At 35.9% G+C, this 25,268-nt stretch overlaps 1 protein-coding gene across 2 annotated transcripts in view; it reads right to left on the minus strand.

The window, feature by feature from the left end:
* The window catches only part of C4B (complement C4B (Chido blood group)), an 876,141-nt gene extending 852,605 nt beyond the window's left edge, over positions 1–23,536 (minus strand). For both annotated transcript variants that reach the window (XM_044083184.1, XM_044083183.1), the window contains exons 1-3: positions 23,431–23,536; positions 18,052–18,253; positions 5,322–5,502 (exon numbers count right to left, since the gene is read on the minus strand). In XM_044083184.1, coding sequence (XP_043939119.1) covers positions 5,322–5,502; positions 18,052–18,253; positions 23,431–23,498 — 451 coding nt within the window. In that variant the 5' untranslated portion in view covers positions 23,499–23,536. The remainder of the gene's footprint in view (positions 1–5,321; positions 5,503–18,051; positions 18,254–23,430) is intronic.
* Between the last annotated feature and the right edge of the window lie 1,732 nt (positions 23,537–25,268).

The raw sequence follows: 25,268 nt of genomic DNA on the forward strand, positions 1-25,268 counted from the left end.
GTCTCTACCCATGGGAACATACTGGGCATGCATCCAAGACTACACAGTCTATGGAGGTGAGACCAAAAAAAAAATGGGGGAGCAAGTTAAAGTGTAGGCTGGAATACCTCTTTCATAGTTGCAGTACTTTTCCACCACATCAGGGAAGTGTATAGCTACAATAAAAACACTCATGGAGCCTGAGCATGATGACTGCCTACCTAGCCTATTCCTCTATAGGTACATGGTGATTACAGGCTTCTGTGTAAGCTTTGGGCTTCTTCCAGATAAGAGGACATTCCTGATGAAAGGATATATCAAAGTATCACCATGCTGAAGATTGAGGAGGAGGAGGAACAGTGGGGTTTTTAGTGAATGGTAACCTAGAAAGAAAAAGCCAAACAACTAAGTTTTGATATCTACGGAAGTCTTTTTTCTTAAGAACACATTCAATTGCACTTGGCACAAAGCAAAACAATGCAGTTTTCTAAAATTTGCTCTTAATATTTAAGTCCTGCTATCAGTTTTTAGTCACCTTCTTAGGTTTTCAATTGCCTCAGAACTTTGTCTAATAATCTGTAGAGAGGAACTCTTCTAGACACTCCAAATTTTCAGTCTTCATCAATGTTTCTTGAGTACTGTCATCTGTTGATGTTGTCAAAGAAGTCATATCCTTTGTCTAGACTAACTGCAAAATGGCATACTATCCAGTTGTTAGATCCAATCCCAAAAATGGTGGGTCAGTTCTGACTAATGGAGCCCCACACTGGGTAACCCAAATCCAACCAGTTCAATCTACAGGGTTAACTTATCTCAAGCATTTTTTTCTGCTTTGCTTTGTTATTAAAGACAAGCCAGACTTCACTGACTTTCTGCTTTTTATTTTTGTTTTCATTGTTCAGTCATACCATTTCATCATACTTAAGACGTGGCATTTTAATTGTAATATACACCCTGTCCTCTCTGGCTATTTATCTTTGCATTTTAGTTGTGTCCGTTTTGTTGATTTATTTCTTTTTATTTATCTCTTTTTCTGGATAAGCCCACTAGACAAAAATGTTTATTTTCAAGCTCAGCCTGAAGAAGAACTTCCATGCAATTGGTCAGTAATAGGAAGTTATGAAGTTCCACTTCAAGTGGTACCTGGTAAGTCTGATCCACAGAGCAATCATACAACAAAACAAACATTGTGCCTTGGAGATTATAAAACCTCAGCTGAAGGACTTAAATATTTACAGTTATATACAGTTTTGACTATATTATGCATATCTTTTTCCATTCAATAGTAATGTTATGTAGCTTTGCTCAAACTCAGAAATTATTCTGAGATCCTACCTGAGAAAACAGGAATTGTTCTGTGAATGTGTGTGTGTCCTTATCGGTTTAAACTTACAGCTTACTGCTGTATATGCTCTTAACTTGATACACCAACAACATTGTACTCATTTTTTTTTTTTTTTTTTTAATTCCCAGAAATTATCCGCGAATCCTCCTGCCAGGTTAATAAACAATCAGAATTTTCCTTTGTCTTCTATTGTGTAAACTGTTTTCAAACCCTTAATGAGTGTCACACCTTTGACTTCTTAGTCAAATTGTAGGAATTTCCTTTTTATTGTACAGGCAGACTATTTTCTAGCTCGGTTTTCCAGGTCTGGATGCCCCATCACTTGCATCCCATCATTATGTAGGCTTCAACTTTTAACTTGGCTGTGTCTAAATTACCTCTCACGGGCTGCTGGTGGGGCCCCAAGGTGAGTTTAATAATAGTGACATGATTTATTTCATTTTTTACATTTGTTGACTGAAATTTATTGCCTGGAACATCCATTTAGAATGGCGTCCCAGAGGCAGAAATATATCCAACCAAAAATATATTAAATCAATAAATAACTAAATGCATTATAAAGACAATATATAAAATCAAGAGCTGTAAAAATAGAAATCCAGCTATTCAAGGAAGATCTAACTCTGGGATTCATAAAGGTTACCACTAACAGTACACTTTCTGTATTCAAAAACATTCCTATCATATTGCTTGTGCTACCTACTCACTCAGAAAGGCTACACTACATATACACTTAGTGTAGACTTAGTGGTAACTTTTATGAATCCCAGTTGAATCACAAGTTAGATGAGTGCAAGCTGTATCCTTTCAGATACAAATGTTAGGGTACAGAAAGCTTTCTATTTAGAAAAACTAACCATACATTTTTGTGGTGAATGTTCATAGCAAAATTCACTGTGTAGAGAAAAACAGTGTGTAGAAGAAACAACCCATTTTGTGGTGAATACTGATTAAATACACTTATTGAACAGTCAATGTATTTAGAAATTAGTTACTTATGAATTTATTAATGAATTAATTAAACAAGTAAGCAACTAATAATTGGTGAAAAAGACTTCAATCAATGGTAAACATTATTTCCACTGCAGTTGACAGTTTTACCACTTATTTAGATTTAATTTCTGCTGACATTTTAGCAGCAATCTACTCACTGAGTCACACAAAAGTATGCAATGCTGCAATCCAGCAATGTATTCTTCTGCCACCTCCTACCCCCGTCTCACTTCTGGCCTCACCAGCTGTAAAACTGTATCACCTCTTTTCACTATGACCTGCTGCTAATCCAAACTTTCCTTCAAATTGACATCATATCATCTCTCTAATGTTGTATAAGGGGTCCACTATAGGGCTTTCTTGAGTTTAATGTGCTTGTGTTTCACAAAAACAACCGTTACAGTATGTGTGGTTATCCAGGGAATGTGCAAACTGTATTTCACTAGATAGTGTTCCAAGGTCGAGGGATCGCTCTCATTTATTTACTACATGGCAGCAGTTGGCAAATAAAGGAAGATGATGCTATTACAAAGGCTGCTAGCAGAAACATAAAGTACATTCAGTTATTAAGGTGAGCACGTTCAGTTATTAAGGTAAGTACATTCAGTTATTAAGGTGAGTACATTCAGTTATTAAGGTGAGTACATTCAGTTATTAACGTAAGTACATTCAGTTATTAAGGTGAGTACATTCAGTTATTAAGGTGAGTACATTCAGTTATTAAGGTGAGTACATTCATTTATTAAGGTAAGTACATTCAGTTATTAAGGTGAGTACATTCAGTTATTAAGGTAAGTACATTCAGTTATTAAGGTGAGTACATTCAGTTATTAAGGTAAGTACATTCAGTTATTAAGGTGAGTACATTCAGTTATTAAGGTAAGTACATTCAGTTATTAAGGTGAGTACATTCAGTTATTAAGGTAAGTACATTCAGTTATTAAGGTAAGTACATTCAGTTATTAAGGTGAGTACATTCAGTTATTAAGGTAAGTACGTTCAGTTATTAAGGTGAGTACATTCAGTTATTAAGGTGAGTACATTCAGTTATTAAGGTAAGTACATTCAGTTATTAAGGTGTCTGCTTGATTGTTCTATCACATCATTTCAAAGGGCAAAGGGATATCAATGTGGTAGAAACAAGAACAGCAGAATGAGAGAAAGAAAATAGAGATTTAATAATTGCTAAACTGGTTTTGTTCCAATGATGGAATGATAATATGATTTAAAAGTCCAAAAAATAAATGTGTGAGTGTTCTTGCAGAATTCAGGTGATATTAACTACATGTAAATAATAAGCAGTAAATGTTCTACACATAGGCTTATGAGAAATGTGTAATGCAACTTAATATGACTAGCAAGAGAGGCATCGTGGTCATTCAGAAAATTAGAAAATTAAAGCATTCAGTGATGTCTAAACTGTCTTGTAAAATAAAATCAGTAGATTAAAAATGATGCATGCAAATGTTGGTAAAGGACATATTAATAGCTGTGCTATTAATCAGCATGTGAGAGAAAAATAAATGCTTAGTGCATCTTAAGGATTACCGGCCTAAAACAAATGCCCTACGCAGACAGTCTCAAAAAAACTCCAGCTTTACTCCATCCCATATCGCCTACTCAGAGGCGATATCTGCCTAACATACAAAGTTATGTCAAACCCAGAGCTGTTGGGCATGCTCCACTTAAAGAAATCCCAGTCCGTCTGAGCTACATGCTCTAGGGACCTAAACCTTGTCACCACAATAAACAGAACATGCTGGAGGGATAGATTCCTATCCCAGAGACTTCCCATACTCTGGAACAAACTACCTATCTATATCAAACAAAGCTCCTCATTAGCACTCTTCAAGAAAAATCTTGATGATTGGATGGGAGATAGAAAATTCACCCCGGGGATCACTTCTGGGGCTCTGCTCAACAGGGGCACAGGTAAATAATTTTCTTTGGTGGCGAAAGCCACGGTACCTTTTTGGCCAGGCTTACATAGGCCCTAGGGCCAATAGCCTAGTACCTACCTATGAACCTCTGAATCTTTGACTTTGAAACCCATCTGAGAAATGTCCTGGGAAGCCTGTTCTAAGACAGTTAAAAGCAGGCGACACCTACTTTTTATTGTCTTAGAACATGTTACCCAAGACATTTCTGAGCTGGGGTTCAGATGCATCAAACATCCAATTTCCTCCCACACGCTGATTAATAGTGGGAGAGTGATCGTTGGTCTGCTTGCCCCCTGAATTTATGTGCATCCATTGATATTATGTTGGTTGTTTTCCTCCATCATGGATTCACAATACCTCTCTCCGGTGGGATTCGTGATGATCTGGCACTTTGTGCTTCTCAAGAAGCTAACCGATCCTATTATCCCAAGGATGACCTATTAGAAATGATGGCTTCTTTCATTGATATATGATTATTCAGCCCAAAATATCTGAGGCCATTGGAGGTCAAAACTGAAAACTGCAACACTCTTGAGGTTGCAAAATACAAAAACATTTTTTTTGGCGGGGAACAAGTCCCCCTGCCCCTTTCAACTTGAGGGCAAGTTCCACAAACTAATTGAAGAGGTAAAAATCTGTAAAAATTGAACACTCAATTTCTCACTATTCTCCTAGTCTAACTGTGATTGTAAGAAATATGTGACCTATCAGTTATAACTTTCTGAATATCAGTCAGGCATATACTTTCTGAATGTCAAACAAACATACACTGACAAATAATAGACTTCAGGAATTATAGGTAGACCTTCATAAAGAAAAAAAAATAAAATAGCGGGACAGTAGTCATTGGAATGTTTAGTCCCAGAATTTATGTAGGTCAGTTGATATTTCCATTGGTTGTCATCCTCCATCAAGGAATCAGTCAGAAGGAGTTTATATGGTCAACCTGAAAGATGGCTATTGCTATAAAGCTGACATATAGGGCAAGATGTTATTCACATGTAACGTGCATGACCTGGTTCTTCCTGTCAGTTAGTTCATCTGACAGATGATTAATGACTTACCTCGTTCATTGGGTGTATATATAGGCTTGTCAGTCTGGATGAAAAGATAACCCCTTCTTGTGGACCAGCGGATGGGTACCTTGCGTATGGAAAAGTAATTTGAGCTCTCTGCCACCAAATGCAAATACTTTTCTCTCACTTGTGTGAATAGCTGGCATTGGTCTGCCTGCTGTTTGGTAATCTAAGGAAACAAAGTGGTGTATTAGTACCTGAGACAAATCAGAGCTTCCTCCTTAAGTTGTTAAATGTATTGATCATTACAGATACACTTAAACCATTAGGTCTTGAACTCTCATTAAATGTGTAATGATCTAAGACTCCTGTTTCTATACATAACGTATAACATGATGAGTGCATTATGGTAGGAAACAGCATACCTCAGGAACTGCAGCTGAAGTAAACATGACAGAGTCATACATGTGAGAAGTGCCTTTATACCAACATTATGCATAACATGGAATGCCTTATAATAATGATAGAAATGATTTCAACAAACGATCAAGTTACAGGTTTAAAGACTTTGGATATAACCTTATACTAAAGTAATTATATGTGGTATGATTACAACAAACACAACAGGTTTATGCTTCCTGTTTTGCAAACTTAGTGAGCGTCTAGATTTGCTTTTGAGTTGGATAATTCATTGATATGTAACAGTTTAAACCTTAAATGTATGCGTCCCACATTTAATTCTCAATTAATTGGTGTCCATTGTGATGGTATATCAGCATATCTAAGATGGCAGAATCATAAAGTTAATTCAGATGATTCATAGCACCTTACTTGTGCATATATGGCACAATGATGTACAGCCAAGTTATTGTTATATTGTTAAAAACAAGTCAGTGAATTTTAAGGCCCGCAGTTATTCTGAATTGCACCACAATTAAAAGATTAACATTTTATTAACATTATAATTTTCAAACACATAGTTATGGTATGCATTAAAATCCTACTATTTTATTTTGAGGTACTAGGCACAGAAAACACATGCCCTTTTTCTCTGCTCTGTACTCTAAATTTTACTGTCTTGGTTATCAGTACACCATCTGCATTCAAGAGATTGAATACCTATTCGGATTAAAATTCAAGCCTTGTTAATTTGACTAGCATAATGCTGATACATACATATGAGAAAAACCTGAGACTGGATTTTTTTCCTAATAAACTAAGACAAGGCAGCAGAATCTTTGTGGTGAGAAAAAAATAAATGTTAATTGTAATCAACAATACTTTCAGTTTTAGATATCTTTTTTTTTTGTAAATTGTGAGGATTACAATGTATCATTGCTTCTTAGCAAAACAGTACTGCATAATACTATCTTTCAAATTTGACTTTCAAAATGTTCAGCAGAAAAATTACTAATGCATAGTTTGATATTTTGCCTGCTTTTAGTGTAAATAAAAGGGGAGGGTAGCCTAATGGTTAAGGTGTTTGCCTTACAAACACAAGGTACAGGGTTTGAATCGCACGGGGGATAATTGGCTAGGCTTAAAAGGGCTCACAAGCCTAGTACTAACCTATGAACCTATAATATGGTAAGAGTAACCTTCACCAAACAACCCATGTATTGTAATGAAAGTGGGTTATTTTAGATTAGTAAACATTTTCAAGAAACTGTGGAACAGGGAGTACTAAGCCCCTATATAATTTATTTTTAATATATTGAACACTGAATGGTGTATAAAACAACTTTCAGTGGATAACATAACTTTCAGTGCTTTCATTGAAGAGGCAAATGTTTTTTAAACTTACTAGGGTTCTGTCAGAGGAGTGTGCTTTGTCTGTAAGAAACCCCATTCTAGAAAATTTTAGAAGATTTAAGGGAAATAGTGATTCTGATTCTGCCCACTATTCCTTAAGTGTTACGGGTTTGAAAGACATTTCATATAATTGCAGCTCTTAACCTCTTTTAGCCTAATTTGTACCGCTGACAGTTCAAATGATAGAGATGAGTACCTAAGATATATAATAATCTTACTAAGAATTTGGCTTTCTCTTACAGTATGTGTAAAAATAATAAATACACTACTATTGATACATTGCAAGCAAGATTTCAATAAATATTTTGATTTCTTTACAACCATATTTCTGTTCTAAATATTTATTAACAATAAGAGGTATAAAACTGTAATGTCTGGCATTTACTGATTGATTGGAAATTTCAGTGATTTACCGGAAAAACAAACATGTTATGAGGCAACATTAGGGATGTACTGTAAAATTTTGGACAGCTGAGTGGCACTGAGATAACACTTTGCTGTGGTGCCATCCCTTACATATTGGCACATGTAAAGGTAGTGGTTTGCCCCTCCCCCATATTGCAGAGAGAATTACTTACTATCTACAGACTAGATGACCTGGGTTCAACTACCATCTCCTAGATGAGGTGGTAAGTAAGGGGAGGGGCACTGAGCCCTGTCATGCACATGTCTCATGGGTGGGAGGTGTGCCTCAACATAGCAAGGCACCACCCCTCATTGTACTGCCCCTTTCAGTGGACTATGAGCCACCGCTAATGGTATAGCCCTTTTCAGTGGACTATGCATTAGCAAATTTATCCTGCAATGTGTACCTGATTCAAACCATTAGGGTTGTGACTTGCCAGGGAAAAACACTTCAATGATCCTTAGTAAAAATGTGTCAAAGACTAGGACATGCCCCAACTCAGCAGGACTGGTGTTAGCACTTGTTTCTAAGTTTCACTAAGATGGGTCTAATTATTTTTTTCATCAATTTATGTGTTAATGTTAGTCACGTTGATAATCAAACCATTATATTTTCACATTTAGCCTGTTTTTGAAGGAAATTAAAAAATGACTTCTTTTGATTGGAGGAGGAAATTGCTTATTCCATGATCTTGAAAGAAGCTATGGAATGCATGTGTTACATTGTTTCTGCCATTTATTTATTTTTTTAATATGAGAGTCTTTGAGGTTGTCTTAGATACTTTCAAACAGACAAAAGCAGACATTGAATTATAGGCCAGACAGACATCATGAATAAGTAACCTGTCAGAAATAGATAACAGTGATAGCTCATAAAGCCTTACTTGAAATAAAATCACTGAGGAATAAATTAATACAGTGAAACTGTGCTTTAAAATATCTCATTTACTTATGTCAGCCACCTGTCAAGCTATAGCAAATAACATACTAATTTCAAAAATTGAATATGGTCTTCCATTAGTAACTTTCTACTCAAGCAAACATATGCAAAACATGCAAAGAGCAGTTAACAAAATCTGCTGATTTGAATTCCTTGACCAGAGAATGCATCATTGCTTACTCTTCTTCCTCAAGGTAAAATGGCTACCAGTGAATGGAAGAGCAACCCTTCTATTGTTCTCCAAGATCTTAAAAATCTTAAGTTGGACCATTGCTCTCCATTCAAATCCAGGTTGCAAACCAGACACCACAGCTATGCACTGAGGGATATCATCATCTTCTTTCGGCTGTTCCCGTTAGGGATCGCCACAGTGTATCATCTGTTTCCATTTCTTCCTGTCCTCTGCATCATGCTCTTTCACACCAACCGCCTGCATGTCCTCTCTCACCACATCCATAAACCTCATCTTAGGCCTTCCTCTTTTCCTCTTACCTGGCAGCTCCATCCTTAGCATCCTTTTCCCAATATACCCAGCATCCCTCCTCAGCACATGTACAAACCAACGCAATCTCACCTCTCTTGCTTTGTCTCCAAACTGTCCAACCTGAGCTGACCCTCTAATATACTGATTCCTAATCTTGTCCATCCTAGTCACACCCAGTGCAAATCTTAACATCTTTAACTCTGCCACATCCAGCTCTGACTCCTGCCTTTTCAACAATGCTACCGTCTTCAACCCATATAACATAGCTGGTCTCACTACCCTCTTGTAGACCTTCCCTTTCACTCTTATTGGTACCCGTCTGTCATAAATCACTCCTGACACTCTTCTCCACCCATTCCACCCTGCCTGTACTCTCTTCTTCACCTCTCTTCCACACTCACCATTACTCTGAACTGTTGATCCCAAGTACTTAAACTCATCCACCTTTACTAACTCTACTCCCTGCATCCTCACCATTCCTCTACCCTCCCTCTCATTTACATACATATATTCTGTTTTAGCCCTGCTGACCTTCATTCCTCTCCTCTCTAAAGCATATCTCCACCTCTCCAGGGTCTCCTCAACCTGGTCCCTACTCTCACTACATATCACAATGTCATCTGCAAGCATCATAGTCCACAGGGCCTCCTGTCTAATCTCATCTGTCAACCTGTCCATCACCACTGCAAATAAGGGATATAAATGAGGATATTCTTTCCCCACATGGACCCACATTTAAGATAGCTATTGGTGAAAGGGAGTTTGCAAGGCGTATGCCTGCCATCTGGAACAAACTCCAAACAGAAATCAGCCAAGAACATATTTTATGCATGTTGAAATGCAAGCTGAAAGAGTACCTTCCTAAGGGAATGTGTCTGTGCCTGCTATAAAGAAAAGGGTTAAGCGCACAAAGGAAATAACTTCAAGCACACTGCCAAGGTATTGTTGCTGTATGCAATACTCACACATTCACACTGTAATTATTTTTTATCAGCTTCATTAGAACCCAGTATAAGACTGATATTCAATGCCAAACAAATATGAGAAACTATACATATTAACTTCATAATACGTGGGCAAATGCATATTCTGCATTCAGTAAAATGATGTTAGCATATCTGTGTCAAAACATTATGATGAAATGGAACAAACTTAAAAGAGAACATAACAAATCATCTAACCAACAACACACAAACTATATGCACATATGGCTGGTGTACAAATCAAGTTTTTTAACACATTTTCCATCTGAGCTACTCTTTATGAAATGATTGCACCATCATTTGGTCCTTTATTTATCCTAAGGGAGTCTGGAGTACTCCAGAAGTGAGGCAATGTGAATCCCAAAAAGTCCACTTTTTATATCTGATGCTTACAATGTAGATTTTCTGTTGATGTCTTTAAGGACTGAGCCTCCTTCCTCAGCTATCTGAAGTCACCCACTGGTACCAGACCACTTCTTTGCCAAGATCTATTAATTACTATATATTTTTTTGAAACACAAAATGAAAAGCGGAAATAAACTAAAATTTGTTTCAAACAAAGTTACCATTGGGTCCATCCCTATTAGAAACAAAGGGGAAATATAATCACTTTTCCAGTCTTAAAGCCTCAGTTTTGCTAATTCTGTACAGTCTCAAAATGTATGCATCCAAGCTCCAGGTACATTTAAATTGCATCTCCAATATAATGAGGAGGCAGATAGAAACATGGTTGTTGGCCTAGAAGGGATATAAAAGTATTTAAACAAGCATTTCCAACGAATGAATTAATATTTAAGGAACTTTGTGGTACATCTAGATAGCTGGATAATATTGAACTAAATATCATAAGAAATAATCATGTGCAATTTCCTTTCCCATATTAACTTATATTTATTGACAATGTACTACTTTGGACCTAACAGTATTTTATAAACAGCCATTATTGGCCATTTGTTTCTCTACTCTCAACCTACCATTTAATCCAGAGGGGCCAGGTGACCATTTTGTATGATCCTACCCTGGTGGTTGCTAGAGTTTGGAGTAACCTTCCTAACCAAGATATATACATGTTAACTAAACCGAGTGTGTATTTTAGCCTTTGCCAAGTTGAAAGGTTGTTCCCAAACAATAGTTATTCCCAATACTGGATTGAGTCAACAAAGCTGAATGAAGGTCATATAAGCAGCTGTTTTCCATATAGATTGGGACAGATGATTAACTGCAAGGATTAGTTTTAGTGTATTCAAACAGCCATAAGATGTTTTTAACTAAACCAAAAACAGACAAACCATGCAAGTATGGTCAGCAGATGCATGTCCAAACTTAGAGCTCCAGCAAACAGAACAGGCCGGCAGTCTAATCTCAGTGGAACCAAATTACAGTATTTTATTACAGATTCACATTCCGGTCTCGACTGTATAAACCTTCATCGGTGTAAATAACAACAATCCATGACATCATGCTTTAAATACTTTCTGTTTTCCTCCAATTGGTCAGCTTCAAACAATCATTCAACCCAGGAGAAAATAACCCTCATAACCTAATAATCCAACTTTTCTCTTTTTTGGTCCAACACCCTGTGCTACCCTCCTTTATTATTCTTCTTTAAACTAATTTTACCAATAATCGTAAAACAGAACCTAGCCGTGTTATATATTAAAGTGTGTTTGTATAAGGAATTCGATGGTTTGTTGCATCTGATATCACTCAGATGTTCTATAATACTAAATTTTAAGGGATGAGAAGTCTGCCCAATGTAGAAGGCTGAAGAACTACATGTGGTTAGACATATACCCAGTCAGTGTTACAATTTCCAAACCCCTTAATTAACAATTTATTTATATGATACCAAACTAGAAAAGACCAAAGCTAAAAAGCTGCAAAGGGATTATTTGGATTTTAAAAATGGTAATGTGTTTACTTGGTCCAGAGAGAGACAAAACAGTGTACCTGGAAATTGCATCTAGAGATGCGTTAACAACTAATGAGCAATTTCATGTACCCATAGTTGGGAATTCTATCCCAAATGTTTCTCATTCTCAACCACATCGAAATACTATGGATTCAGAGACTGCTGGCTCTACAACTAAGAGAGTGAATAATGGAGAAACTTCATTAGGAGCGAGACTGAAAGATACTTCCACATATCCATTGTTTTTTCCAGCTCTCCCTTTACGAATCAGGGAGACATGGGACAAGTGAGAAACAGGATCTATAAGCAGGAGAAGGAAGAGGAGGAGGAGGATTTTTACAGAGGAGAGACAGGTATACTAATGAGGGATATAACACTATTTAAGTTATCTAATTTTGAATTAAATTAAGCACATGTTCGATTGCTAAGCAAAGGTTTACATTTTGTTCCTGCTAAAAGCTCAGCATTAAATGACGTGATACTCAGTTTAAAAATGTTCGGGAGGGATGTCATGCTGAAAACTATATACAAAGAAGGCATTATAGATGATAATGCCTTGTTTAAGAAACCTAGTGTGTTTATTCCTCAAAACAATGCCACTGTAGATGCTTTTATGAATGTTTGTGAACAACAGGTTTCAAAATATTTGTCAACAAATCGACACTGCTTTTAGAATATCAGTAAAGAAGAAATGTTAGCCCTAAAAGATATGGAAATGAACTCAGATTTGGTTATAAGACCTGTGGATAAAGGGGAAGGAGTTGTATTGAATAGAGAACATTATCAAGAAGGAATTTTGAAATTGTTAGAAGAAGAAGGCGCATATAAACTTATTACAAATCCTCAAGTTGAGAACATAAAGACCCTCGTTAGACGTGCTTTATGTGAATTAAAGGAGAATGCCACTATTACATTTGACTACCTTCATGTTCTACATCCTTCAATTCCCAATTTTAAGGGACTTCTGAAGATTCATAAGGACTCCCTTAATCCTCCCGTATGTCCCATAGTGGTGGGTGCAAACTAGATTACTGAACCAGCTTCAATTTTTGTGTAACAACAGTTGAAAAAAGTTCTAGTGAAGGCACCAGCAGTTTTTAAAGACACCCAAAATTTTTTATAAAGATGTTGAAACAACATCTGTGCACCAAGGAAGATGGAAGAAATGATCTAATGGTGACTACGGGCATTAAAAATGTATTTACTGCAATACCAAATGAATATGGCCTGGAAGCACTTAGGGGTTATCTTAACAGAGTAAATGTATATGATGACAGCAAGATTCATTTAATATGTAAGCTGTATGGAAATTATATTGAGAAATAATGTCTTTATGTTTGTGGAAAAGTTCTATCTTCAGCTATTGTAGTGTAGCCATGGGGACACCACGTGCTAACAGTTATGCTAACCTGGTGTTAGCATATTGGGAGGACAATAATGTCATACAGAATAATCCCTTTTGTTCATTTATAAGAGTCTATCAAAGATTTGTTGATGATATATATATATATATATATATATATATATATATATATATATATATATATATATATATTATGTGGAAAGGTTACATTGATCTGCTGCAGGAGTTTCACACCTACCTAGAGAACAGCACAGATTTCATGAAGTTTACTTTGAAATATAGTTTCACTAAGACAGACTTCCTGGACGTTCAGATATTACAAGATGCTGAGGGGGAAAATTAGCACCAGCCTTTTTAGGAAGGACTGTTGGAAGAACATTTTACCAAGATCTAGCGTGCCTCCTAATCATGTCCACAATAATATCTTGAAGGCAGACTTCACACGAGGGACCAAGATTTTGAAGTGGCAACCCAAACAATGGGTGAGCAATTTACAAGAAGAGGATATTCTTCTAAAAAAATAAAGAAGATGCAATACTTCATTAGAAGTAGAAGAGAAGAAGAAGGAAAACCATATCTGTTAAAAAAGGATTTAGATTCAATTGCCAATAAAAGTAACAGTAGAATGGGTAATGTCAGAGTGATTCTGACCTACTTGAGTGATACATAGTACATATGTAATATTATATGAAATAACTGGAAGATATTAACATCTGATGAAGAGTTGAGAAAAAAGGTTGGTGATACACCCCATTTTACTTTTAGGAACAATAAGAACCTGAAACAGATATTATGTAGAGACAGTCAACCAAGAAGTTAACATCTCGAAACATCAAGGAACCTTCCCCTGCTAGAGGTACACTAATTGTAAATATATAAATGCTAGTGATAAATTTACACACCCTGTTACTGGCAAGACCTACCATTTTAATGTTGACTGTACTACCCAAAATGTGGTCTATTTGGACAGCTGGATTCCAAAAAGTCCAACACAAATGAAGTGGATAAAGTTGCATTTATTTAATGTAAAAGGTGGCTAACCCATAGAAACAAACTGGTTTCAGCTTAAAATAGCCTTCCTCAGTGTTACTATTTAACAAAAAACACCATGTTTAAATAGTATGTACTAAAATGCTGTCGTCCCCCTATTGGTGCATACCAAATCAATTATGTTCATTCAGGCCAGGTTTGAAGAGAGCTCCTAACCTTACTATCCAGCCTGACTCTTTTTCATTAAGTTTACTATGCCAACCTGACTTGCACATTCTATTTCCCTGGATTTTATCTATAATAGTAAAATGGAATTTAGCAGTATGATGGGTTAGAGTATGTTTATAAAGGGCATTTGTAAACCTTTTGTTCCTTATATCACTCGGATGCTCATTGATCCTGAATCTAAGTGGACGTGAAGTTTGTCCAACATAGAAAGCAGAACAAGAGCATCTTGCTAAGTAAATAACCCAATCACTAGTTGCTGCTAGTGAACTCCTTAGTTTTATACATGTGTGCACAAGCACTACAATGTCCACAAGGACTGCTACCTGTCAATCTAGCCCCAAATAACGTAGTTTGGTGAGAATCAGTAGTGGAACTCTTTTTATAGCAAGTAAGGTATAAATTAACCATCCTTCCTCTACAATATGAGTATAAACACTTGGGTGGGAGAATGTTAGCCAAACTTTCATTAGCTAGTAAAATGTTTCAATTATTATTAATAATGTCCCAAAACCTGTTTGTGTTAAGGCCATAGGTTGTAACCAAATGAATATCATGAGGTGTATTTTTGTTCAATGTATCAGGCTTTGGTCAATATTGTAATAATTCCTCCCGGTCTGACCTCGCAGCATGCACACTAGCACTGTGCATGGTGCCTGTTTTATACCCCCTACTGAGAAATCTATTGTACAAATTCTTTGTACCTGAGATGTATGCCTCATTACTGGAGCAGATACGTTTAATTCGCAAAAATTGTGATTTTGGTATATTGCGAATAATATGAGGTGGATGGTGACTGGTAGCATGGAGCAATGTAGTGAACTGTGGAAATTTCCTGAATGTTTCTGTTTTCAAAGTGTTGTCCAAATCCCTACTTAACAACACATGCAAGAACATGATCCTGTTCCTATCCCAATTCAAAGTGAAATGGATACCCCATTTATTTTCGTTCAAATAATCCACAAACTCCTGTAAATAGGAGGTGTCTCCTTTCCATAACAACCAGCAATCGTCTAAATAGCGATGCCAGATGTACATGTTGTCCAAAAATAGATTGTGAGACTCATCATAAATTAACTGTTCCTCTATGTAACCCATGATCAGGTCTGCATATATGGTAGCAAAGGATGCACCCATCGCAGTGCCTCTGACTTGTCAATAATATTCATTCTGGAAATAAAAAACATTTTTAGTTAGAGCATGTTCTGTAAGGCAGGTTAATAATGTATTGAAACCTGGTGGATAGAGGTTCGCTTTATCTAACCAATACTGTATGGCTTCTAAACCTGCCCAATGAGTTATGTTCATATAAAGAGCTGTCACGGGTGCAGAGTAGCTTATTAGGTTCAAGTTGGGTATCCCCAATAATTTGCAAAAATTGGGTGGTGTCCTTGAGTCTGGCCCTAACCTGTGATAATAAAGACTGTAAATACTTAGTAAGGAATGCGGACAATGGTTCCGTTAAGGATCCTTTGCCTGAAACTATCGGTCTACCTGGTGGTTCCTTAGGATCTTTATGTATTTTTGGTAATAGATATAGGTATTGTGATGTAGGATCAGGCACCGTAAGATGATATTTCATTTCCTGTGTAAAAATGCCTTCCTCAAATGCTAGTTGTAAAAACTGATCTATTTCCTTCTTGAACTTAAAAGTTGGATCCAAATGCATACGCATGTAGAAAAGGCTGTTGGATAACTGTTTTTCGGCCTCCCTAAGGTATTGCTCCCTATCCATCACAACAACAGCCCTTCCTTTGTCAGCCGGTAAAATAACTAAATTATAGTTCTTACTAAGTTTAGTTAAAGCTGCTTGTCCCTCCTTGGTTAGATTCTGTTTAGTATTAGAATAAATCCCACCATGAAAATGTAAATCTTTGAGAAGACATTCTTTGAACACAGAGACATGCCTGTCCATGGGTGGCATAAATTGAGACTTACGAAACCAAACGTAGGTAGGTCTTTGAGTTTGATCATTCTCTGAAAAGAACAATTTCAAGTTTAAAATTCTGCAAAAGTCAATTATATCATTGACCAAAACATGTTCATTAACAAAAAAAGCAGGAACAAAATTTAGTCCCTTATTGAGTAACTTTATGTCATCCTCCGTAAGATTATAAGATGAAATATTGTGAATATTGTTGTTATTTATGATAACATCTCTTTCAAAAGATGCTCTATGTTGTCTATTGGCCCTATGCTTTCTACCCCCATGTCATTTGACACTAAAAGGTCAGTAACTGGTTTCCTTTTAGCTACTGGGGACTCCTGAGTGGATAGAGAATCTATATCAGTGACAGATGATGAATCATCACCAGAGATTGTCTCTGAAAGCTCAGCTCTATTTCTAAGAATAGATCTGGGTCTTTTTCTAATATATCTTTGTGTAGCATCTTGGAAGTGAACATTTCTTTGCGTGTTGAATGGTTTGCCTTTTTGATAGTCACTAACATCTCTATTAAATTTGTCTATCTTTTTCTTTTTTAAATGTTGTTCCAATTGTTGTAACTCATTAGCTAGGGTATTTAAATGTGCGTTAAAAATTGTTTCCCCCTCAAAAACCTTTGCTTCCTCACAGAGTTGTTTAACCTCCAAAATGTATTTGTCTATGGCACGTTCACGGTACATGCTAAGGGCTTCCACAAATAACATGGATGCCTGATGTTGGGCTTGAGCCCAATCTTGAGTAAGTTGTTCATCAATCTGACTAATTAAAGGTTGCATTTTTACTCTAAGCCCCCATGGGGTGATATCTTTAACCTTATAAGCTTTGAAAAGCCTTAAATGCCAAATATGCGATCTGAGCGTTTTCATGCTTTTAGTTAGTTTAGAAAATATTAAAGTGCATGTTTCCCCTATGGCTTTGTTATTATTCCCCATATCTCCTTGGCCAGATGGTATTAGGCCAAAAATTCCTACATCATGCCGGTCTGCTGACAGACCTTCTAACAATGTCATAAGATCCATGTTGGAGTATATATACATACATATATATATATATATATATATATATATATATATATATATATATATATATATATATATGTATATAGGTAGGTATAGATGTGTGCATGTATATATATATATATATATGTATATAGGTAGGTATAGATGTGTGCATGTATATAATATGCTAGCTATGTAAATGTAAGATACTTGGTGCTGCGCATTCTTCTTTTTTATGTCTAAATGATCAAACCTTTTATGGTTGGAGCACGATGTAAACATATACTAATTCTTAAATCAAGCAAAATCAGTTAAAAGGGTAAAATGAAGGAAAAACATAATAAAAAAATGACTTACTCTAAGAGCAGGTCTTTTGTAATCTGGCCCCCAGTGTAAGCCTGCTTATAGACAGACCTTACACCAAAGTAAGTCACTTATACAGAAATCAAGTCTTCCAGAATTATAGCAGGCTTACACTGAAGTAAGCTGTATACAATGAGAGCAAGGTTTTTGGATTCTGGCCCAAGGTATCAGTTTTTGGCTTCTTCTTAGTAAAGTAAGGCTGCCTTTTGTAATGTTCTGTTCTTTCGCCTATCCATCCTGCTTATAAATGAAATATTCACCAAACTTCCATCACAATCAGATGCTTGATCTTCATTGTCTCTGTTAACCAGCTTATATTTACACAGCAGTTTCAGTATCTCCACATTTAAAACCTTACCTTCAAAGAAACAACCGTCTCATAAAAACCATTGATCGGCAGTTGGATGACAACATCTTGAGAGCACTTCTGAGAATGGGTTCCACGACCAGGATTCTCCAAGTATAAAGTCATTTTAATAGGGTTTTGCACTCCTTGTACCTGTACTGCTACATTTTCAGGTACCTCTAGGTGAATAAGTTTAGGAGCTGTAATGACAAACCTTCAAAAAGAAGTAAAAATACATGCACATTACAACAAACACATTTTTTTCTTATGAAATTATATGGCAGGCATTAACAGGGAATAGTTCATAATGCACAGCAACAAATGGACACTAAATAAAGGAAAATAAATGCTGCCTCTAAACTGTAACTAAAATACCCAAAATACCACTAGGAACCCCTTGTTGTATCCTATCATCCTTCAGGTTACATAAATACTTTTCATTCATTTTCTGCAGCTATTCATCACTTTTGAAAAGTATGTAAGAGTATGAAAGATGGCAGGTAATAATAAGTTAAACACTGCAGTTGGTATACCTGCTTATAGTCATACCATCGCGGATGATTCATGCTTCCTCTTTGGCTCTATTACATCCCTCTGCTAATGGTGTCAATATACAAGCCAAGGAGAGCAAGATAAACATATTTCCTGGAATGCTTGAACCTCTGATTGCCAAAGTTCAGCTTCAGTTGTTCTTATATGTGAGTTATAAAAGCAGATGAGGCTTGTCTTTCTCATATGCAATTCTTTTTCTTTCATTTCACAAATGAGAAAAAAATGATAAGGAACACAGGAATGTGAAGCTGTGCATTTTTCTGAAAGACATAAAGAGGGAATGGAATAGCCTCATTAACTTGGATTTGAACTGAGGGCTTTTGAATGCTACTCTGTCTGCCATGACAGCTAAACTAGTGAAGCTGATAGGGACTATTACTTCTTTTGCAGCATAAAACACTCTTTTTTATTTAACAGTTTATTAATTACTATTATGTATTTCTTAATGTAGGGCATATAGGCATTAACACACATGTGCATAGGATGTGTACAGATACCCAGATAGGTGTGCCATTACTCTATAGTACTCAAGCTGAAGTTAATATCTTGCAAATGTTTCTCCTGGCCTGGTGTTTTTATTCAATATATAGTGTGCAAATACAGCTTAGAGTATACACTGCATATAGTGATAAGTAGATTTCAGGCAAAAGTCTCAGAAGGGGATCAGAAGGGGAAATTAGCAGTTCATCAGAGGCAATGAAACCAGGGCCCCATTTCCAAAAGACTTGCTCTCAATGTAAGTAACCTCTTATGCTGAGAGCAGATCTTTTAGAACCTGGCCCCCAGTGTAGGCCTACTTATAGGTAGGCCTTACCGTGAATTTATACTGAGAGAAGGTATTTCGGAATCAGGGCAGACTTAAACTGAGGGTAACTCCTTTGGAATCTGGCCCCTTGTGCTAGCAAAGATGGAAGTTTCCAGTGTGAATACTATATAACTCTAAAGGTGAGGTTATTATAATAAAGTTTTCATACAGTACATGAGCTACAACAAACATATATATAGCATGGAATACGTGTGGAGGTAAAGGGTGTGAAGATCCCACAAAAATGCTGTTCTGTTGTTCCAGAAAGTTTTAATTTGTATCATTCTGTGCAAGAGTAAGACTTAACTAACTAGTTATTCAGTGTTAGAGTCACAGTTATTCATACCTTTAGTGCCAAACATGACTCAAAGACTAGACATGTATCTGTGTTTCAGAAGTAATTTCACCGAGCTATTACTCCTATACTGTAAGTGTTATTTATGCAAGAGTAAATGTGCACTTCAGTTTTATGAATGCAGATAAGCTGTTTGGTAAAATAATCAAACTTGCATAATCTAAAAAACTCAGTGAGCAGTTTTTTGCTGTAGCACTTTACTGAACCACAAAATGTGTGACTCCATTAGTGCCAGTAAGGAAGACCACACAGCCTATGCAGAATAAAGGGGTGTCTTATGAATACATTTGCTAATGTCACAAAGGTGTCACCCTTATTTAATGCATAGGGGCCCATAACAGGCAGCATCTTATGTAATTTGACGGTGCCCCACAAGGCCACATTTAAGTCCTTTGAAAACACTTACCAGATCTTACAGAGCCACTTGAATTGAAAGTCATTTATGCTTACTCAAACATTTATATTTCATAAATAAAATCCAAATACATTTGAAATTGTTTCTGAATATGTGGCATAGCTATGTTAAAAGCCAGAATATTGAAATTTTTTATGGCAGACTCAGACAATGATTTGTGTGATATAAAATGAGATTTAACTGTAGACAAAGCACTAAAGATTGCATTGTCCATGGAAGATGCTGTAAACAAGGAATGGAACTGCAGCAAGATGCAGTTGATTGTAATGCTAAAATGTAGTAACTAATCTTAAACCTGCATCACCATGTTTTAGTTGTGGGAAAGTCTACAACAATTACCACTATCAGTATGATTTAGGGCTGAAAGAAAAGTACTGTGCAAGTTACAATGAAAAGGGCCATGTTGGTAAATGTGTAACACATAGCTGACATGGTTAAATGCACAGTTTAAAATATATACTTAAGAATGTTTCAGTATATATTAGTCAGATAACCAGAGGGCATGTCTAGTTTCGGAACTTCAGCTGACAATAGGTGGGAAGCTCATTGGGATTCAGCATCTGTCTTAATATAGTCTGACTATAAACTTGTCCAGAGAAATGAGACTTACAGAATGAGTGGCTAGGGATCACCTGGTCATGGAACTTCATACTGTATCAGCAGTAATTATTATTCCTGTCAATGACTTTGACAATCTTTTTTCACATATTCCATTAAAATATCTGTTATAAAAGTATCTGGTGGCGGTCTAAAGTCCAAAGGCATGACCAAGGTTTTCATTGCAGCCCAACGTGAAACAGAAATGCCAGACCTGTATTGACGGGGAAAATCAAGTCTGTCACCAGTTGTTAGGGAATGTACTTCTTATTTAGTAGGATTCTCTACTCTGAGATATTTTTAAGGTCCCCATGTTGATTTTGCTCAAGGTGTTTTCCCTGTTATAATTTGTTCAATTCAGTGTTCAAAAGTTTCCTTTTTTTGGGATTGTAGTTATTTGCAGAAAGAGTGATATATAAAAATACATTTTAAAACATCTTTTTTCTGGGTTAATTTGATGGAGTTAATACATACAAGGGTGCAGGACACTTGGCCCCACATAAAATCTTTTATGTGGTTTCATTTCTTTACAATTGTGTGCATTTCGTTCCTTTAGTTTTGCATTGCCTGATATTTTAATTTTTTTTTTGTCTTGATAATTTTAGTTTCATCAAGTGATGCATATTTAGGTATTTTTTGTACAAGAGATTAGCCTTTTGGTTAAATACCGCCATGGTTTTAAAACACATACAGTTTTAAATTCAAGTTCTCATAGGAGAAACAATAAGGAATGGATCTAACATAAGAGAAGCAGTAAGGATTGGATCAGGTGTAGGAGAAGCAATAAGGTATGGACCTAGCATATGGGAAGCAGCTTAAGGAAGAGATCTATCACATGGGAAGCAGGAAGAAAGGGATCTGGCATAGGGGAAACAGGAAAGAAGGAATATGGCATAGGGGAAACAGGAAGGAAGGGATCTGGCATAGGGGAAACAGAAAGGAAGGGATCTGGCATAGGGAAACAGGAAGGAAGGGATCTGGCAGCAGTATTAGCTCTAGATGATTGTCACTCTTCAAGTAACACCCCAACCCCATGTGCAAAAGTGGGAAAGAGGGGTTGTAGATGGATGGATGGATGGATGAATGGATAGATGGATATAACTACAGAAATTATTTTCTGCTTGTGCAAACAGTCTCAAAATGGCAACCAAAAAGATTCCTATAAAAGACATTCACATTAACCCCTAGGCACAAAATAGCCTACTACTTCTCTCTTTAATTAAAGAAAGCCTAAAGTTTAAAGTCATCATAAAAGATTCTCAGCATTGCAAATTAAATGACTTGTGTACTACAGAGCTAATTCGTAAAATGGACTATATCAACATGTAGTTAAAATGGAAGATGAGTATGACATACGCAGTCTACAGAGCATGGCAAAATGAAAGTTGCACTAAGAAGTGGGACATTAGAGCCACAATGTTATGGAAATCCTCTCAACTGATCCTATTTGCATTGCCAACATGTAATCAGGGGGTCTACCAGTAATAGGAAGTAAGACAAAAAAGCATTTTTGCTTTCTGCTGTTGAAGAAAATATAAGAGTTATATTTTGTAAATGCTGTGCTGTTCAGTTGTGAGGCATTACATGTTTTATTGAGAAACTGATGGCATATAGTTAAAAATGCTAGCGCTGAGCATTAAATAAGCAGTCAAGTTGATTTTCATAAGAGATATGGCAAAATATACAAGATATTTACCTAGAAAATTCACATAACTTTCAATGCTTTCAGATATGCTAGATAACATAATGGCACCTTTTTACAATTTTCTAGTGTTTTGTGCATACATACATTCATTTGTAATCCTGTACTGTGTTATACTATACTACACTGTATAAGGAAACTGAAGTATTACGTTTATAATACTGTGCTATCCTCGTTTTGTGTGTGTATATACAGTGTAGTACTGCACTGGTCTTTTTACTGCACTATCGTACTACATTTTCACACACTGCTGTAATTCCAGACTGTGGCTAAAATGGCCCACTTTGGAATAGTCCGCTGTCTTGGTTAACAAGCTCAAATAAATAAATGCATACAAACATATATATACATATATCTATATATATATATATATATATATATATATATATATATATATAGATATATATAGATATACATATATATAACTACATGCATGCATATATTTATCTAAACCCTTTGCTTTTAAGTCCTTTACCTCTTGAATTTCTGTTTGAAGTCTGCTCTGGGGATCTGCTACCTTTCTTCCCAACTATAAAGGAATTTCTCTCGTCCCCTTAGAGCCTTCCACTTTTTAGTTTCATAGCAAGTCTCTCTGTCCTAATGTAGGAAATATATATTTGGATTCCTTAACTTTTACTGAAGACATATTGCAAAAGACCTTTAAGCATTTGTGAAATAGTCATCTATTATTGATTATTATTATTATTAATTAGTATTGATTGTCATCTTTTGTACATGCGGAGTTTTTCTCCCTGGGCCTCCACTGAAAATGGACATGTATCCCTGTTAACAAATGTAAAATAAAATAAATAAATAAATAAAATATTACTCTTATCCATTTAGGGATATAGTTTACAAAAAAATAATGAAAAAAAGCATGTAGAAGTAAAAAAAACAGACAAAAAAAACAAAAAAAAAAAAAAAACAAGCATTTCTGCCAGTCATTTTAGAGCTAAAGTACTTACGAAGGAGATTGCTCACTGATGGACACAAGGGTGAAACTCCATATCAGAACAAACATAAATGTCCCCATTGCTGCAGGCTTGTGGATGGTCACTGAATGAACAAAGAAAAGGACACTTCAGGACCTTTTCTACATAAACCAATGCAAACAGCCAAAAGGTCAATGAACTGAAAGGTTAATGATTTATTTTGAATGATCAAAGCTCATTACATGCTAGGCAATATGGACTGGGAAATCAGTTCTGTATAGCCTTCCTCACTTCTGTTAAGTAGAGATTAAGCAACACATTCTCTCTCTCTCTCTCTCTCTCTCTCTCTCTTTCCTATGATTTTTTTTAATTCAGCTCAAAACCCAATATTAATTCAAATCAAATACTTAAATGTTGTTGTTTTGATTCTCTAAATTATCATTTGTTTTATATTTCATATAAATAAGGTTAATTGGACTGTAAAGCCAAGCATTTTGCAAAATGTAGAAGCAGAGTTATTTCTAGTTTACATCTAACCTAAAGTACTTTACTTCTACTTTTAAAATAGTGCATTTGAATTTTGTTTTAAATATAGAGCAATGAGGATTAAGAAATGAAAACTAATAAAAGAAAAAGAAAATGATCAGTGAAAACTGGGGGTAACTGTTACTCACATGGTGGTGGTGTCATCTTCTGGTCATACTGCATTGTTTGCTGGCAAAAATAAACCAGTTTATTTATTTTGTCATAGTTGTGAGAGAGTGCCAAAACATTTAAGTAAACAATCTCAAATGAAGCCATACCTATAGACATTACGACATGCATACAACAGCACCATGGAAGCATACAGTTTTAAAGAGAACAGAGCTTGATTACAACAAGTCAGTTAAAGTGACAGGAGCAGGCCAAATTAGGTAGAATAGAACCGTAGACTATGAGTTACATGACACTCCTCCCCTTTTTATGGTGACACACCCTCCCACCCCGCATTTTCATTAGTCTCTGTTTTATACTTCTTTGTGTTCAGATACTTTCACTAGTAACAGTTTGCTTTATCCCTTGCATTTACATTCTGCTTTTCACATAATTCATATAGACTACCCCCAGAGAATGTGACTTGCCACTTTCATTGCAGCATATCAGCATACACAAGATATCACTTACCATGTATCTGCAGTTTTTCCTGCCTTTTTTATTTTGCTGCTTACTACTACTTTTATCCTTCCTGTTCATAAATATCATTCAATGCTTCTTGTATTAGCTGAGGTAGACATTGGTACCTTGTATTTATGCACAGTCTGACAATGTATAAAAATCAGTAAAAAAAAAACTTCACCATAGCAACAGTCCTTCTCCAGGCAGCCAATAAACCAGTATAAGGCAAATAATTCCAAGTAGTCCAACGAGTTTATTGCAAACAGTAATCCAAATAAAACGGACTGGGTAAGCACCATCGTCCAAAAACAACAGGACTTTTTCAAAGCATAGTGCTTCACCAGTAAATGAAATTTAAATAGATCAAACAATTAACACTCTATTAAGCAATCAATTAAGTATTAAATAAAATTTTCATCAAGAAATAAAATAAAATGAATTTAGTATTCCAGACAAAAAAATAAAACCATTATATAAATACTAATATAAAATGTTGAATATAATTAAAACTTTTTCTTATAATTTATTTACAGGTCTAGTGTTCTGTCCTTTAGAATGGGAACAATGGAAAGGTGTTCATTCATACCTGGGGTTCTATTAGCTCCCAGTTTGAGTTGCCATTTTAACTCACTTTTATAAATTCTGTTACCCCAGTCACCACCTCTAGGGTACCTTTTGATAATTTCAAGGATCACAAACTTAAATTTATCCCCACC

This window comes from Protopterus annectens, chromosome 9.part0 (genome assembly GCF_019279795.1).
Source record: "Protopterus annectens isolate FY-2018-M chromosome 9.part0, PAN1.0, whole genome shotgun sequence".
In the NCBI taxonomy this organism is placed as follows: Eukaryota; Metazoa; Chordata; order Ceratodontiformes; family Protopteridae; genus Protopterus; species Protopterus annectens.